This window comes from Protopterus annectens, chromosome 5.part0 (assembly GCF_019279795.1).
Source record: "Protopterus annectens isolate FY-2018-M chromosome 5.part0, PAN1.0, whole genome shotgun sequence".
Lineage (NCBI taxonomy): Eukaryota > Metazoa > Chordata > Ceratodontiformes > Protopteridae > Protopterus > Protopterus annectens.
The window spans coordinates 770,098,608-770,115,768 of record NC_056735.1 but is presented as its reverse complement, the minus strand read 5'-3'; the positions used below and the strand labels follow the sequence as shown (position 1 = coordinate 770,115,768).

Below are 17,161 nucleotides of genomic sequence, written 5' to 3'. Positions count from 1 at the left end.
TCTGTAGTCAGGAATGCCATTTGTTGTACTGTGTCCAATTCCGGGCCCAAGAATGTCCTTGTTTGGGATGGTATCAGCCTTGACTTTTGTAAATTGACTGTGTATCCCAGTCCTTGTAGCAAGTAAATGACCCTTTGTAAATCTGTTGTCAGCTTGCTTTTGTTGTCCCCTTGTAGCAGGCAGTCGTCCAGGTATGGGTAAATTTGAATTCCCTGTAGTCTGCAATGGGCGATTACTGATGCCAGGCATTTTGTGAATACTCTGGGCAGTAGATAAGCCAAAGGGCAATGCTGAGAATTGATAGTGCTCTGATCCTGCAAGAAATCTGAGGTATCTTCTGCAGATTGGTCGAATGGGGACGTGCAGGTATGCCTCCTTGAGATCTAGAGTTACCAGCCAAGACTCCTTGCCCAGCATGGGAAGAAGCTGCTGAAGGGTCAGCATTTTGAATTTTGGGACAATGATGTATGTATTTAAGGTGGACAGGTCGAGAATTGGTCTCCAACTTTTTCCTTTCTTGGAACTAGGAATAGTCTGGAGTAGAACCCCTTTCCTTGTTCTGCTGTTGGCACTCTTTCCACAGCTCTCATGTTTGCTAACTCCATTATCTGGCGTAGAGCCTCTGTTTTTGATTTGGAGGTAGATTTGGCATTCCTCTTTTGACTGGTAAAGTGTGGAAGTGAAACCGGTAACCTTGATCTATGGTTTGTAAAATCCACTTGTCTTTTGTTATGTAGTGCCAGTTCTTTGAAAATAAGGTTAACTTTCCGCCTAGAGGAGCTGCTATTTGTTCCCTGGTAGGCGGATTTAGGATTAAGTCACTGTGGTTGTGCTGATGTAGTGGCAGTGGCTGTGTCTGTGCCTCTGTTGTTACCTTGCCACTGTCGTCCTCTGTAGGCACCTCCTCTGGATTGGTTTCTGCCTCTGGAACGCCTATTCCTGCCCCTTTGAAATTTTGTGGAGTCAGGAAAGGACCAATTTTTGGCAGGCCAGTTCCTGCTAAACCTTGGGGTTGAACCTGTAAGAAATCTTTAACAGTTTGAACAGATTTTGCCTTTTCTTCCATTTTCTTCATAACCTGCTGGGCAGGTGTACCAAACAAACTTGTCTTGTCCATAGGAGCATCTAGCAACTTAGCTTTAACATGATCCGGTAAAGCTTGTTCCTTTAGCCATGCATGCCTTCTTATCACTGTGCCTGTCATGGCTGATCTAAATGAAGCCTCCAGTGCATCATAGCCACATTTTAAGGAATGGTTGCTAACCTGTTGTATGTTATTTACCATCTCTAATACATATTTCTTATCAAGAGATTCATCAGTGGTTAGTCTTTTAGTTAACTGATCCAGCATAAACTCTTGGTATTGTATCATGTGAAACTGACAGTTTAAAGCTCTAGCTGAAAGAGTAGCTGAAGTGTAGACCATGTTACCCCATCTGTCTAGTGACCTTGCTTCCCTTTCAGAAGGAATAGGGTTTTTAGCTGTGGTCGCGGCTACTGCCTTGGGACCCTGGGATATAGTTTCTGGGTCTGCAAGTGGGGCCTTGTAAAGGTGGTGATGAGTATCTGGCACCCTGTAAAATCTGTCTGGTTTGGCAGGGGCTGGGGTAAAGAATCTGGAGCGGAGCAAACATCATTGAAAGCATCATCCACCACAGAGAACAGGAGGTATAGCTAAGGGCCTGTGCTGTGGGAGGTGCAGAAAGGTCCTAAGTCTTTTACTGGAGTCTGAAAAATCCTGCTGCTGCCATTGGAACTGTTCTCGCATGGCATGCAAGGTTTCCCCAAAGGAGAATTCTTCTGGTGGGGAAGCAGTTGGAATGGATTCTTCAGCATCAGAATCTTCAAAATTGGAGAAGGAGCCTCAGGCTGGTCAGTTATGTCTGATTCATCAGCAGAATCATCAGAAGACACTGGCTCAGGGGCTCTGCCCTAGGTCTCTTCTCTGGGGCTGAGAGGCCCTGTCTGGGTGAGATTGAGATCCTCTAATTAAAGAAATTAAATCTTCTGCCAAAGAAAGCATTTGAGAACTAGAAGAGGGCCTGGATGTGGGGGTTTAACAGGCACTGTTTTAGTAGTCTTGGCTGCTTTAGCCCTGGCGAAGGCCTTAATGGACATGGCAGCTGGAGGCCTAGCAGCACCACGTGCTGGGGTAGAGACATCCAAGGGGATGGTGTCTGATAAGTCAACCACCGTAGTGGGTAAAATTTCTGAGGTCGATTCAAGAGTTGTAGCAGGGGCCTCAGTTGTAAGAATAGGTTCATCTGTACTTTGAGCAGTTTTCTCGGTTTCGGCTGAAACCGAGACACTCATGTTTGCTTTACCGTGGTTTGGGGCGAAACCACGGACCGCGAGTGTCGGTCTTTATCTTTGCGTTTTTTGGGGGTAGTCGGAGGATCCGACGGCATAATGTACGCAAAATCAGAACCGAAAAACTGTTCTGCAAACTCCGACCGACGCCTAAGCGTTGTCGGTTGAAAGAGCACAGGCGAACAGGCTGCTACGTCGTGGGCTGGGCCTAAACAAGGCAGACAGTAAGAGTGGAAATCTTTATGAGGTATTTGTTTCCCACAGGTTAAACAATTGTTAACTTTTTCTGACATCGGCTGAGGCAAGAAAGAGTCCCCAACGGGTACTTAGCTTTAGAAGTCTTGAAGTAGTATTGGTAGAAGTAATCTCTGGATCCGACCGACCGGCACTTGCGAACAGCTTCTGCTTGGCCACGCGGCAAGAAAGACTGAGGAAAATGGCGTCGGCTGATGCTTTTATACCCGAAGACCAACAGAGATGACGTCGGATGGAGTGCGACATCAGCCGAAGCCGGACCCGGACTTTGGAATCCGGCCGACTGCAGGGCTGCCTGACGACAGGACAACCCACTTGTTATGACTGCAGATGCATCCATGAAGGACATCATACTTGATCTCATCATCACGAACATGGGATCAAAATGTTCAACACCGGAAGTATACCCCTCACTGGTGAGATCAGATCATAAACTAATCTCGCTGGAGGTCCTCATCCCGCCCCCACCTGAAGCAAAAAAGACCACAGTGAAAAACTTCTCAAAAGCCGATTTCACACTTCTAAAAACTAGTGTGGTCTCCTTTAAGGCCCCTGAGCCAGTGGTAAACATTACTCAAACCGCTGAATCACTTACAAATGCCTTCTACCAGCACCTACAGGACTGCATGGATCAGGCAATCCCAAACAAAACTAAGACTCTCTGTACCAAAGGCAAGCGTCCAGTCTGGTGGACCCCAGCCATAAACAAGCTCTACAACAAAGGAGGAAGCTACTACAAGATAGAGCAAAATCCTTGAAAGGTAAGACACATTTCCTCATTACAAGTCAAACACTAACAGCTCCCACAAAATCACCCAAGGCAAATTTTGAGAGAAAATCGCCAAGGACTCTAAAGACAATCATAAGGCCTTCTTTAGCTATGTTAGAAACCTAGGAGGAAACTCCCAGATATGCTCAGAATTAGTTCAAAATGATGTGAAAATTACTGAACCTACACACATTGCTAACATACTGGCTGACAGGTTCAGTGCAAACTTCTCCCCCCCCCAAAAAGGAGAGATATCTATTCCAGAGGATTGTAGCCCCCCAAACATCTCCAACGCCCAGGTGAGAACTGCCCTCACTAAGGCAAAAACACAGCATCCATGGGACGGATGGTGTCCCGGCTGTGTGCTTCATGAACTCAACGAGAATTAAACCCACAGTTAGGACAGCTGTTTAATCTTAGCCTCACCTCAGGATACGTGCCCAAGGAGTGGCGGCGACTGTGGTCCCACTTCATAAGGCGGTGCCTCCACAGACCCTGGAAATTACCGCCCATTAGCTTGACAAGCCTTATCTGCAAAGCCATGGAGAGGATCATAATGGAACTCATAAATAAAGACATAGGGAACTTGCAGACTTTGGATCCAACCCAGTTTGGCTTTGTCAAAGGCAGATCCTGCCTCTTAAACTTGGTTGACTTTTGAGACAGTCACCAAGGCCATTGATGAGGGTAAGGCAGTCCATACAGCCTACCTTGACCTGGCAAAGGCCTTGACACAATACCCCACTCAGTTATCATCGAAAAACTCATCAGCTTGAATGTAAACCCATACATCACAAGATGGGTTGCAAACTGGCTAGCGACAGAACCCACAGGGTCAGAGTTGCTGGAGCCATGTCAGACTCAAAGCCTGTCACAAGTGGTGTCCCACAGGGCTCAGTCCTGGGTCCACTCTTGTTCGGCATCTACTTTTCTGAAGTACAAGCAAACACAGGAGGGTTATGGCTGACAAAGTTTGCAGATGACTGCAAACTGGGCATAGTAAAACACATCTGACACAGATATCCTCCAGAAGGGCCTCACAGAAACGGATAACTGGTGCCAGAGCCATGGCCTGAAGTTAAACGCCAAAAATGCATAGTCATACCCTTGGGAAAAACAAGGTTACCCTAGCTACCATATAGGTGACAATCCACTGAGCACAGAAAAAGTCATCAGGGATCTGGGGACCCAAGTTGACAGTAGTCTTCGTTTGACACTCATGTTGCTAAAGTAGTTAGGAAAACCTTCTATATCGCCCACCTGATCATGAAGGATTCACATCTAGATCAAGGGAGGTCATCGTCCCCTGTACTCATCACTCATTAGACCTATGATTGAGTACAATGCCCGTTCGAATGTATCTGACCAGACACCTGATGCAGCTTGAAAGGCCCCAAAGTTCCTCACCAAAAGGATAAAGGGTCTCAAAAATATGTCTTATGCTGCCCGACTGAAAGAACTCCAGCTTTATTCAGTCTCATACCGCTTGCTCAGAGGTGACCTGTGCCTGACATATAAGGCTATGTCAAACCCAGATTTGATGAATATGCTTCACCTCAAAAATCTAGATCCCTCAGAACCACAAGGGCGGGAGACTTAAACCTTGACACGGTTATAAATAGAACGTGCTGGAGGGACAGATTCATCACCCAGAGACTCCCTATGCTGTGGAACAAAATCCCGGTACATGTGAGGCAGAGCACCTCGCTGGCCTTGTTCAAGAGGAATCTTGACCAATGGATGGGAGATCGCAGATATACCCCAGGGATTACTTCAGTGTCACTGCTTGACAGAGGCACAGAAAAATGATAGGCATAGTTTTTATTCAAACTAAAGGGGTGGCGAAAGCCACATAACTATGGGCTAGGCTTATAAATGCCCTTGGGCAGATAGCCTAGTATGAACCTATGAACCTATGAATAAATCTAAGATGACTTTCCTGCTTAGGCTAGCTGAAGCATATCGGTGTCAACCAGGAATGGAAATTAAACCACAAGTGGATAAAAACCAGGTAGCAACTGAATGTGCCAAAAAACAAAAGAAAGAATATAAAGTGAAGAACCAGATGAGATGGCAAGAAATGTGGAAAATGCAGAAATATAGCTGCAAGTAGAGAAAACTTTGGGAAAACCTCATGTTGATCAGGAATGAATGCAGGAATGGTTAAGGAGAGGAGAATTCAAACCAAGAGATGAAAGGTTAATATTGGAGGCACAATTTAGTGGGCTACACACACACACATTGGTTTACAAAGTCCATTGAACACGTGGGAGAAACAGACAAATGTAGGTTTTGTAAAACAGAACTGGAAAAAGTTGCACACCTCGTTGCTGGTTGCGACATACTAATGGCAGAAGGACTGTATACTGAAAGGTATAATAATGTGGTGAGACACTTGCACTGGGGATTGTGCAAACATTATGGTACTAAAGTGGCTGAAAACCACTGGAAACATAAGCCACAAAGCATCATAGAAAATGATGAAGTCTACATCACATGGGATCATTCACTGCCAACAGTTCAAAAGACAGATGTTAGAAAACCGGATATAGTGATCCAAGTAAATAAAACAAAAGTAGCATTGATCATTGAAATTGCCACACCCAGTGACTACAGTTGTCCTGCATACACAGAGACAAAGTCATAAAATTTCAGGATTTGCAAGGAGAAACTAGAGCAAAGTGAAAGCAAGATACCCAGATATTCCAATAGTAGTAGGAGCAATGGGTCTTATAAAAGAGTCTACAATCCTATTTAAATACGCTACCAATACATGTAATTCCATACGAATTGCAGGAGTCATTGCTGGGCACATTGTGGGTGCTGCAAAGAGCACTTTTGGCTGACATCAAAGAGTGAAACAATACTAAATTCATGAACTTTAGCTGTACTTTGACTTGGGAATGGAATCCATTCCTGTCATGGTATTAGAAACTCAAGAGATTTGGAGAAATTAAAAAAAAATCCAATTAACAAACTGCTGTTCCTCCACTTATGTTAGAAGGCCATTTCTGCTTCAATCCTCCTGGGACAGTTCAACTTCGATCTCCACTGGCACTTGGTTCGATCCCAGTTCTCAGCCAATTCTCCCAGTTATGTGCTGCCTTTTGTTTTTCCAACGTTTTCTTTAGGAACAAAGTGAAGGGTTTCACTGACATCCTTGGGTTTTCATTGCTTACAGATGGCTTTGCAGCTGGACCTCCATCCATACTTTACAACCTCTTAGCGAACTAGATCTGGACAAAGCTGGGGGACAAAGACCCAAAAAAAGGGAATGATTTTAAATGTTGTTCTTCTTTCGGCTTTTCCTGGTTAGGGGTCGCCACAGCAGAACTCCGATCCGCTAATGATTGGCAGTAGAGTTTTACGGTGCCGACGTGCCAGCCCAACGCCAGACCTTCACCGAAGGCACGCACATTCACGCATGTCTTTCGAACGCCACTCGACCGCGGGGAGGACATGCAGACTCTACACAGAAGGCGTTCCAGATGAGAATCGAACGGGAGAACCTCATGTTGTGAGGCAACAACGCTACCGCTGCACCACCGCTGCTTACTAGGGAATGATTTTAAATATTACTCTTATAAACCTAAAAAGTTGCTAGAATAACAGTTTTTGCATTAGCATGCATTTTCTGAAGAATATGAAATCTGAACTTCAAATGTATGTCATTATTTAGTGACTTCAATTCTCAGTGAGTTGCCAGATAACCACAACTTTTATGAGGAAAAGAACAAATATATGGAAAGTTGAGAAGTATGTCTTCATCTCCTTGCTTATTCAGTTGTTATGGGTTTAAATGCTTAGTTCCTTCCATTATCTGGGTCAGTTACATTAATGTATTTCAGCCCCCAGGTAAATATCTATGAATACTGCAGGATACAACAGTTTAAACCTCACCCAGTTAAAACTGAGGAACATGTTAAATTCAAATACAACAGTCACAAAGAAAACACACCAAAAGCTTGGTTCCCCTTTACAAATGAAAACCTTATCTCACCAATAATGCTAGAAGAACCATTTTTATCAACTTACCTACTTTCTCATCTTTTGTATGCCTCCCCTATTCTCACAAACCTCCACATCACAGAAAAAACAAGACTGGATTCATGCTATAACAAAACAGACAAACTTGCTGCCAACATTCCAACTGAAACACACCACTGCACGTCACTCAAAGAATTAAACTGGCATGAATTTCCACACCTTCTAACCCTCTCACAATTGTTCATTGCCCATAAACTAATATACAAACCAGAAAACTGGCCTAGTCTAAGAAACACTTTACAGCATTTTACTCCAACCATGGAGTTACAATCAAGTAACAAATCTCTTATAATCTCTAGGGTCATCTAATAATTCTTTTGGAGACTCGTACTACTCACACTTTGTGTAAAACTTTGGAACAGCACACCTCTTTACATAAAACTGATTGACAAACTTTAAAAAAACAACGTAAATAAGATCTAAATAACACTTACCTATGCTCCTGCTCAACTTCAGGTTAGTCTCCATTCTATTTCATCCCAATAAACAACCAAGCTAAAATGTGAATGGCTTCCAACACCATTCACTTCGATGTCCCTTTAGCTGATGCACCATCTCTGTTCCTTTTCTCCTTCTCTTTTTCTATTCATTATTCCCTACATACCACAGCCCTTTTTCACCTTTTCCCACTCTTTCTTTCTGCTCTTTTCTTCAAGCATAACCCCCCTTTATATTCCTAACAGCATGCACAGAACTGCTCCAAGTAATTACTATATTTCTGTGTCAAGAAATACTGTTTTTACCCATTTTCTTCTCTAATCACCTGACATTTTGTTTCGGGCACATCCCTGTAAAACTAATGACATGGTCTACATGGTAAATTTTTTTTTTTTTTCTGAATGCATGTAATTAGAATTTATTCCTTATAATTGTATCTAGTAAAAAAATTTTACTTTCTGTAGAGTACTGTAATTTATGGAGATTTTTCCCCATCCTGTACAGCAAAGCGGTTCTTTGTAGCCCAGATGATCTTTCTTGGTTAAAAAAAAAAAAAAAAAAGATAACTAAAATAAATACTTCCCAAAGGAAACAAAACTTTTTAAAGCAATTACATTTGTCTCACTGCCCTCATTCAACCACAAAAACTCGTAAGATAAACAGTCTAAATAGATACTCAAAAACATGACACATTACATTTCTGGGAGAAAATAAAATTAAAAGTACACATGTACCTCTGATGAGTAAGTATTCAAAAGCTGCTCTGCTACAGTTGACAAACACCCTTCCAATTTTTCTTTCCAAGTCGGATTCACAGTAATGCCTGATGGAGCAGAATCCTTTGAAGAGTCATTTACTGATGCAGCAGGGCAGACTGGCATTTTAGCAAACGTTGTCTGAAGATACAACAGTTCAATTGTTGAGAAACCAGCATCTTCTTTGTCCTCCAAATTCACCACACTAAATATCAGACAATAAAAAAGTTATGTACCTTATACACTTCAATTTCAGTTAACTTTCTTACTTTGGTACACAGCTGTGGGACTAAGCCCTTAGTGTCAGTATCATTTATACATTTCAGCATGCAAAAATGAAAACTATGGCTGGCATTGTCCTCTGCCAGAGAAGAACTCACAGCATGCTGTACATTGAGGAACTAAAAGTCTAAACCAAAAACAGAGAGCACAGCCTTCCAATATTTGCTCTAAGACAAGTAGGCATCCACAATCCTTATTTATGAACATCACATTATTTAATTATAAATGAGCCATGGTGGTGCAGCGGTAGCATTGTTGCCTCACAGCAAGAGGTTCTCCCATTCGATTCTCGGCTGTAGCGCCTTCTGTGTGGAGTCTGCATGTCCTCCCCACGGTCGAGTGGCATTCAAAAGACATGCGTAGAATGGGCATGTCTTCATTGAAGGTTGGGTGTTGAGCTGGCACCTCGGCACCCGTAAAAAAATCTACTGCCAATTATTAGCAGACCAGAGTTCCGCTGTGGCGACCCCTAATCGGGAAAAGCCAAAAGAAGAACAACCTTATTTAATTATAAAATGGTCAAGAGCACCATTGTGCATCTCTATAAAATAACTCACAAGTCAAACAGAGTCAACACTCCATTTGTTCCCTCTTGCATAAATTATTTTTTCTGGACTGCTAACCCCCCCCCCGACACATATACCGACAAACATCTGCAAGCTCCTGTCAGGCCACAATACTTTGTAAACTCCCAACTGCACATCTTATTCCTTAACATTAAGCCTGGCCAAAGGAGAGAGAACCTCATCTAATCTTGGTTCTCCTACACTTTTGATCGCAAACTTTTTGTCAAGGAGTACTTAAAAATTCAAGAGATATGCAACAGAAGGGACCTGAATCTTTTCCCACTTGGATTAGCATATGTCGGAGTGAAAAATAAAACAGTGACAGATTACAACATGTAGCATACTCACCTTTGATGCAAAAGGCTGTGGGTTCTGTTCCCACACCAAGCAGATCAACTGCTGACACTGCAGTGCAGAATAAGGGACGGTACTGCCATCCTGAGTGTGTCGTCCTTTGGATGATGCATTAAACTGAGATCTGCCTGAGTTGGTAGTAGATGAGGTGGATGGAAAAGATCCCATGGCACCTACTGCAAAGAACGGTGGAAGTTCCCTGATGCCCTGTCCAAATTTCCCCAAGTACTTTCCACACTGCCTCAGGTCTCCACTGAAAAGTAGCTACTAGCCTTGTGGGACTAACCCAATCAAAAAAGGACGATTAGCAAAGGCATTGCCTCTAGAGCAAAGGAGGTTATAACCCCTCTATAATAGTCACTAATCGGGTTCATAATTGAATATAACGCCCCTTTCAGCATGTAGTGTACAAAGCACCTACAGCAATTGGGTGTGGGAGCAACCAGCCCCTAGAAGTTCAAAGGCACAAGATGATCTGTAATTTATTTCATGCCTTATTTTTCAAAGACAATGTCTTTTCAACAACTGCTTCTTTATTTTTTACTGCTACACAGTAGACTTACCTATGTGCCTGAATGCACATGTACTCATATACATTTGTATACATGGTGTGCGTGTGTGTGTGTGTGTGTGTGTGTGTGTGTGTGTGTGTGTGTGTGTGTGTGTGTGTGTGTGTGTGTGTGTGTGTGTGTGTGTGTGTGTGCGCACATTCTGAATGGGTTCACTGGTTAACCACAGGTGGATTTCAGTTCCCCAGCCTAATCTCTGGAAAAAAGGTTGACATTCTTAAAGGTGTATGGCTGCAGTGACTAAGTGGAAGCCAAGATACATAAAAGTGCAGAGTATGACATCATACATCTCAACTTCTTTGCTAAAGAATTCTAGCTGTAACCAAGACTGACTAGGGGGACAAAAATCAGGAACAGTTTGTAATTATTATTCTAATTCACTTAAAAGATTAAGAAAACAAGTAAAGAAATTATGTACTCATCATAATGTTCCATGTGAGTTGTTCATCTCGCCTTCATTCTTACAGATGGGTTCGGAGCCGATCCTCGGCTCTGAGTCGGCCAGCTACAAAGCTTGAGGTCTTCAGACAGCTTGAGCAACAATTATCCCACTCCACAAAGGGGGAGCCACCACTGATCCCGGGAACTATCGACCTATTAGCCTGACGAGCCTGGTCTGCAAGGCCATGGAAGGTATCATCATAGAACTCATAAACAAAGACATTGGTAACCTCCAAACTCTGGATCCCACCCAGTTCGGGTTTGTGAAAGGCAGATCATGCCTCCTGAACCTGATCGACTTCTTTGAGGCAGTCACCAAAGCCGTAGATGAGGGTAAGGCGGTTCACACAGCCTATCTTGACCTCGCCAAGGCTTTCAACACCATCCCCCATTCTGGAATTATAGCTAAACTCACTAAACTAGGTATAAATCCCTACATCACAAGATGGTTTGCTAAATGGCTCACTGACAGAACCCACACTGTAAAAGTTGCAAATCCAAATCTGACCTCAAAGCAGTGACAAGTGGAGTACCACAGGGTTCAGTCCTGGGACCTCTCCTGTTTAGTATCTACTTCTCTGAAGTACAGGCTGACACAGAAGGCCTCTGGCTAACCAAGTTCGCAGATGACTGCAAACTAGGAGCCATAGTCAAGTCCCCAAATGATGTGTACATCCTACAGACGGGCGTCGCTGGTACAGATGCCTGGTGTCAGAGCCATGGCCTCAAGCTCAATGCCCAAAAGTGCAGTGTCATCCCCTTTGGTAAAAACTCTGCACCCATGAACTACCACATAGGCAGCAATCTACTTAACACCGCATGTGTGATAAGAGACCTTGGGACCCAGGTGGACAGTGGTCTCTCCTTTGATAGTCACATCGCCACAGTAGTCAGGAAGTCCTTCTACGTGGCACACCTCATCATAAAAGGTTCTCAACCAGGAAAAAAAGAGGTCATCGTTCCTCTCTACTCGACACTCATTAGATCCATTATAGAGTACAATGCCCCTTTTGGAATGTACCTCACAAGACATCTGCAGCAGCTGGAAAGGCCACAGAAGTAACTCACAAAGAGGATTACTGGCCTCAAACAAATGCCCTACACTGACTGCCTCAAAAAACTCCAACTTTACTCCGTAGCATATCGCCAACTCCTAGGTGATCTCTGCCTAACATATAAAGCTACGTCAAACCCAGAGCTGTTGGACATGCTACACCTAAAGAAATTCCAATCCCTCCGAGCTACACGCTCTAGGGACCTAAACCTTGTCACCACAATAAACAGGACATGCTGGAGGGATAGATTCCTGTCCCAGAGACTTCCCATACTCTGGAACAGGCTACCCATCTAAGCCAAGCAAAGTTCTTCATTAGCATTCCAAGAAAAATCTTGATGAGTGGATGGGAAATAGGAAATACACCCCGGGGATCACTTCTGTGTGTCTGCTCGACAGTGGCAGAGGAAAATAACTTTCTTGGGTGGTGTAAGCCAGGGAATCTTGTTGGCTAGGCTTACGGAGGCCCTTGGGCCGATAGCCTAGTACCTACCTATGAACCCCATGCTGATACGCATGAGGAGTGTGTTTACTGCCTAGGAGAGCCACATCTGGAGGTTGAATGCAACATCTGCACCGGATTCAATCCCAGAGGTCTCCTAGAGCACAGGAATAAGCTTCTGCTTAAGGGGTGTGCTAAAGGGGGTCCCCTAGTCTCTGGTTCCCTTTCCAAGCTTCCTTCGGATCCCAAGAGGAAGTCTTCTTCTGCTCGGAATTCACCCGCTAAAAAGCTGAGGCTCTCTGATCATAGTTCCCTGGATCAGAGTCCAGCCTTGGCGGTTTTGGATCCCAGCTCTTCAGCTCCGAGAACTCTGGCTCCCCCTGTCAGATTCGAGTCCTCAGAGCCAGGGAGTTCCTTGGTTCTGATCCAATCTAGACCACCCTCAGATCCGACCATGGTTCCTCCTAAGTCTTCGGATCCAACCAGATCCTCTGATCAGACAGTTTTGTTGGATCTGATATTTATTGAAGACTCTTCCTCCACTCTCAGGAGATTGGATCCAAGGCTGTCTAGCAGGTCTCCTTCACAAGACCGTAGGCCATTAGCTAGGTCATGAGGTCATTCCTTCCTATCTTCCCATTCCACCAGGAGTCTGCTCCCCTCAAACATGGATAGGATGATCAGGAGCTTTCTCAATGCCCAAACTGAGCTGGGATTGTTGCCATCTCCTGGCCATTTGCCCAGGGGACCTTCACCATCAACAGAACTCCCCGATCAACCCATTTGGGTTTGGTTCCCCAGGATCAGAGCATCCCTAGGGAGAGGCCAGTGGTATCTGATATTCCTTCCTTTCCCACACTGTCTGGGTCCCTGGTGGGTTCAGCTCCATTGTCCTTGGAGCTGGCGATGCCTCAGCCCCGCGAGGTCAGTGGGGGTCACCAGGGAGGGGGGTCCAGGCCAGAGTTTTTGGACCGTTCTCTCCTTTGGGGGCCTCCGCTTTAGACAGCTCGGGGCCGATATCGTCTGGGGATGTCGGTGCAGCGCCAGGGCCCCCCTTCTATCCTGGTCGGCTGTGGCTGGTGGGGATGGGGTGGACTTCTTCCAGTCCATCGGCTTTCCAGGCAATAGAGAGGACCATCTCTGGATGGGCAGCTGCCTCTACCTCGGATCCGGATCCTCCCCAGCCTCATTAGACATTGGGTGGCAAGACCTTATCATCCTACAAGGGTCAGCCCTCCCTTGAACACTTTCAAACTGGCAGTAACCCCATTGATGTCTCTTCCTCTTCTGAGTCCTCCTCAGAGCCCGCCGTGGAGGAGCCTCCCTGGAACAGGACATGCAAGAGGAGACTGTTGGACTCCCCTCGAGAGTCCCTTACTAAGGACATGGATTTTGAGGAGGGAGACTGGTCCCCCAGTCTTCTGTCCAAGGAAGTGTCTTTTGAGGACATCCTCGAGATCCTTCAGAGGAATCCATGTTCCTAAAGGCCTTCTGGATAGATCCATCTTCCACCTGGGTGCCTCCCCTCACTGATGAGCTTGTCCAGCTCATTTCCAGCAGGGCGTGGAAGGAGCCGGACACAATAGAACATATTCCAAAAAAAGCTGATAAATTCCTGAGTGCCCCTAAAGATAAGAAATTTTGGAGTAAAGGCATTCCCATTGATGCCACTGTGGTGGGCGCAGCTACCAAAAAGGAGCTCGCTGAACAGACCTCCACAGTCCATCCCCTGAACAGGGAGTCTTGGGTGACTGACCGCTTTGGGAAGAGTGTGTTTGCCTCTGCTACGTTCAGACTGAGAACAACAAACTACTTGGCACACTTTACCCAGCTGCAAAAGGACTATGTATCAGAACTCTCCACTTCCCTTTCTGAGTTGCTGCCTCTGGAGAGTCTTAAATTAGTCCCTCTGAAGCTATCTACTCTGACTTCCCTAGCCAACACTTCAATGGGGTTTGAACTCTAATGTGGTGGAGGTCAGTTCATTAGGTGCAAAAACACTGCTGAATAGACAAAATGTTTTTGTAAAATACCTTAGTCCAATGTGTTTGTTATTTTACTTCTCTTGGTTCCATTCATTTTGTTTTTGTTTACTTAGTTTTTTTCTTCATCTGTATTCAAGTTTTTTGGGTGAGCTCCTAAGGAATGAACGCAATTATCTATCTCCACAGTTGCATGGAAAGGCAATTTGCCGACTATTCCACCTCAGTCTAAAACTTTACTTCTTTCAGGCATCATAATATCAGCAACAGCTGAAATCACCTCCGCAGAATCACCCTCTACAGTCACAAGCATGTCTTCACTTCCCAGTTTGGTTCTCACATCCTCATTGCTCAAACTAGTTTGCTCCTTCTCATTTAAGGTGTTTCATGTACAAGAAGTTTTACTAATCTTAGTATGATGATATGCTGGATCAAAATTAGCATATGTAATTTTCTTTTCATATTCAATACTGTCTCTCAAGATTTTTTTTTTTTTTTTTTTTACATTTTCAATGGGGGATATATGTATGTCTCCTAAATATGCAACAAAGTCTAGAAGATTTATGATCTTTGCTTGGAAGTGTTTACATAGGTATTTTTTATACCCCAAGTGGACTCCAAAGAATGTTTTACTCAATTAGATAGCAAATGTTGGAGGTGTAATGGGGAAGAAAGAGGTAGTTGAGAACATATTTCCTAGGGGTGTAATGAGTTGGCAGACTAATTCCATGCAGACTGCTCTATCAGAGATACTGAGTAAGCAAATTGGTATGACTAAGGAAATTATTTTTTTTTAGATTTAGAATCAGAATTACCTTGGTGGCTGCGAAAAAAGCAATTACTAGGAAATGGAAATCAAAGTCTAAACCAACTGCACTAGAAGTACTGAACATAGTAACAGAGATAAAACAACTGGAAATAGGATCTTTAGGAAAGGGAAGGAGCAAATTACACAGAAAAAAATGGAAACTCTGGGTACAATACATGCAGACAAGGAATGAGGTTCCAAATAAGGCAGGATTTGAATGAGCTATGTAATGTTTGACAGCGGCAGGATAGACAAGTGATGTATAATGTTTGCAACTGAAATTATGCCAATGTGGTTTGTTTTCTTTTACATATTTGTATGATTATCTATGTAATAAGTGGTCATTTAATAAATTTAATAAAGATGCTTCTCATGTAACAAAAAAAAAAAAAAGATGATTCCCTCTGGCATCACTCAGTACAGGTCTGATGTACTTGGATGGCTAATAATGCTCTACTGTAGCAGTATACACCTCCACAGTAGCTCCAGTCCCTTGCCGGACTGTGAACAAATGGTATAAGCGATGTTTAGATTTCATTTAAAGTAGATTTACATTCTATAGGAAAAAAATAAATAAAAAAACAATGGCAGACATTTTTTTAAAGAAAAAGTACAGTTTTGTACCTACCATAAATGTAGATGTTCGAAGATCCACATTGCTGCAGTCCTTACATATGAGTAGTCCGCTGTCCTCGGTCGGCCCGAATACCAAAGTATTAGGCTGACGTCGGTCAAGGCGCTTAAAACTGACATCAGGACGTCAGGGTACAAAAGCGCATGACCGACGTCATATCCTCAGTCTTTTCTTGCCTCAGATGTCAGAAGGCCCTAACAAGAAAGGCCAAAGCCAAAAAACAGCAAAAAATAACCAACCACCCCTGCACTAACCATATTTACAATATGTACAACCCAAACCCCACCACCACCTCTAACTACAGAGGGGAAGGAGGGAGGTGTAAGTGGACTGCAGCAATGTGGATCTTGAACATCTACATTTATGGTAGGTACAAAACTGTACTATGTTCTTCATCTCACATTGCTGCAGTCCTTACATATGGGTAGAATCCCAAAGCAGAGGTAAGGGAGGATGGCAAAACTATAAAGCATTAGGGGCTGCCAAAATGCCCTGTAAAATTGCAGTGGCAAATCCAGCCCTAGATTTAGAGTAAAGTGGAAGGTGGTAATGCTTAGAGAAAGTATGCACTGAACTCCAAGTAGCTGCTTCCAAAATATCTTTAGTAGCCACCCCTTAAAAAGCTGTAGAAGTGGCAGTAGCCCTAGTGGAATGAGGCCTAATCCCAGCTGGAATCTCCTTACCATGATGGGAATAACAGAAAGCAATACAAAACCAATCCACTTAGAAATAGTTTGTTTTGAAACAGGTTTGCCCTGAGAACCCAAAGCAAAGAAACAAACAACTGCTGAGACTGCCTGAACCCTTTAGTTCTGCTCAAATAATATCGCAACTGTCTGTGTATATCCAAAGTGTGCAAAATCCTCTCCCCTTTATTTTGGGGTTTGCATAAAAAGTAGGCAAATGAATAGTTTGGTTTAAAGCCACACTAGAAACCACTTTAGGCATAAAAGAAGGGTTAGTACGCAAAGACACCCTATCCTTGTGGAAAATTAAGAAAGGCTCAACCGCCATAAGGGCCTGTAATTCAGAAACCCTTCAGAGGTAATGGCCAACAAAAAGCAGTCTTCCATGATAAATATTTCAACTCTGCAGTTGTTGCAGGCTCAAAAGGTTGTAGAGTGAGTTTCTCCAACACAAAATTGAGATCCCAAGCAGGAGTAGGAGCTCATGGGGTCTTATATTCTTTGCCCCTCTAAGGAATTGCTTAAACAAAGGATGAGAAAATAATGGTGGGTCACAGTCATAGTGAGCAGAAATTGCTGCAGCATGAACCTTTATAGAGGAGAAGGACAAACCTTTGTCCAATAACTCAGTAAGGTATTGAAGAGCAACACTTAAATTAGGTTTAGAAACATCAAAGTCCTTTGCTGTACTCCAAAATAAAAATCTCCTCCATTTATCTCGTAAACTTTCCTTGTACTAGGCCTTCTGGCCTCCAAAATAACATTCAAA

The 17,161-nt window shown here is 43.7% G+C and overlaps 1 protein-coding gene across 3 annotated transcripts in view; it reads right to left on the bottom strand.

The window, feature by feature from the left end:
- The window catches only part of ATM (ATM serine/threonine kinase), a 3,174,581-nt gene that overhangs the window by 2,572,340 nt on the left and 585,080 nt on the right, over positions 1 to 17,161 (bottom strand). For all 3 annotated transcript variants that reach the window (XM_044072618.1, XM_044072619.1, XM_044072620.1), the window contains one exon: positions 8,554 to 8,779. In XM_044072618.1, coding sequence (XP_043928553.1) covers positions 8,554 to 8,779 — 226 coding nt within the window. The remainder of the gene's footprint in view (positions 1 to 8,553; positions 8,780 to 17,161) is intronic.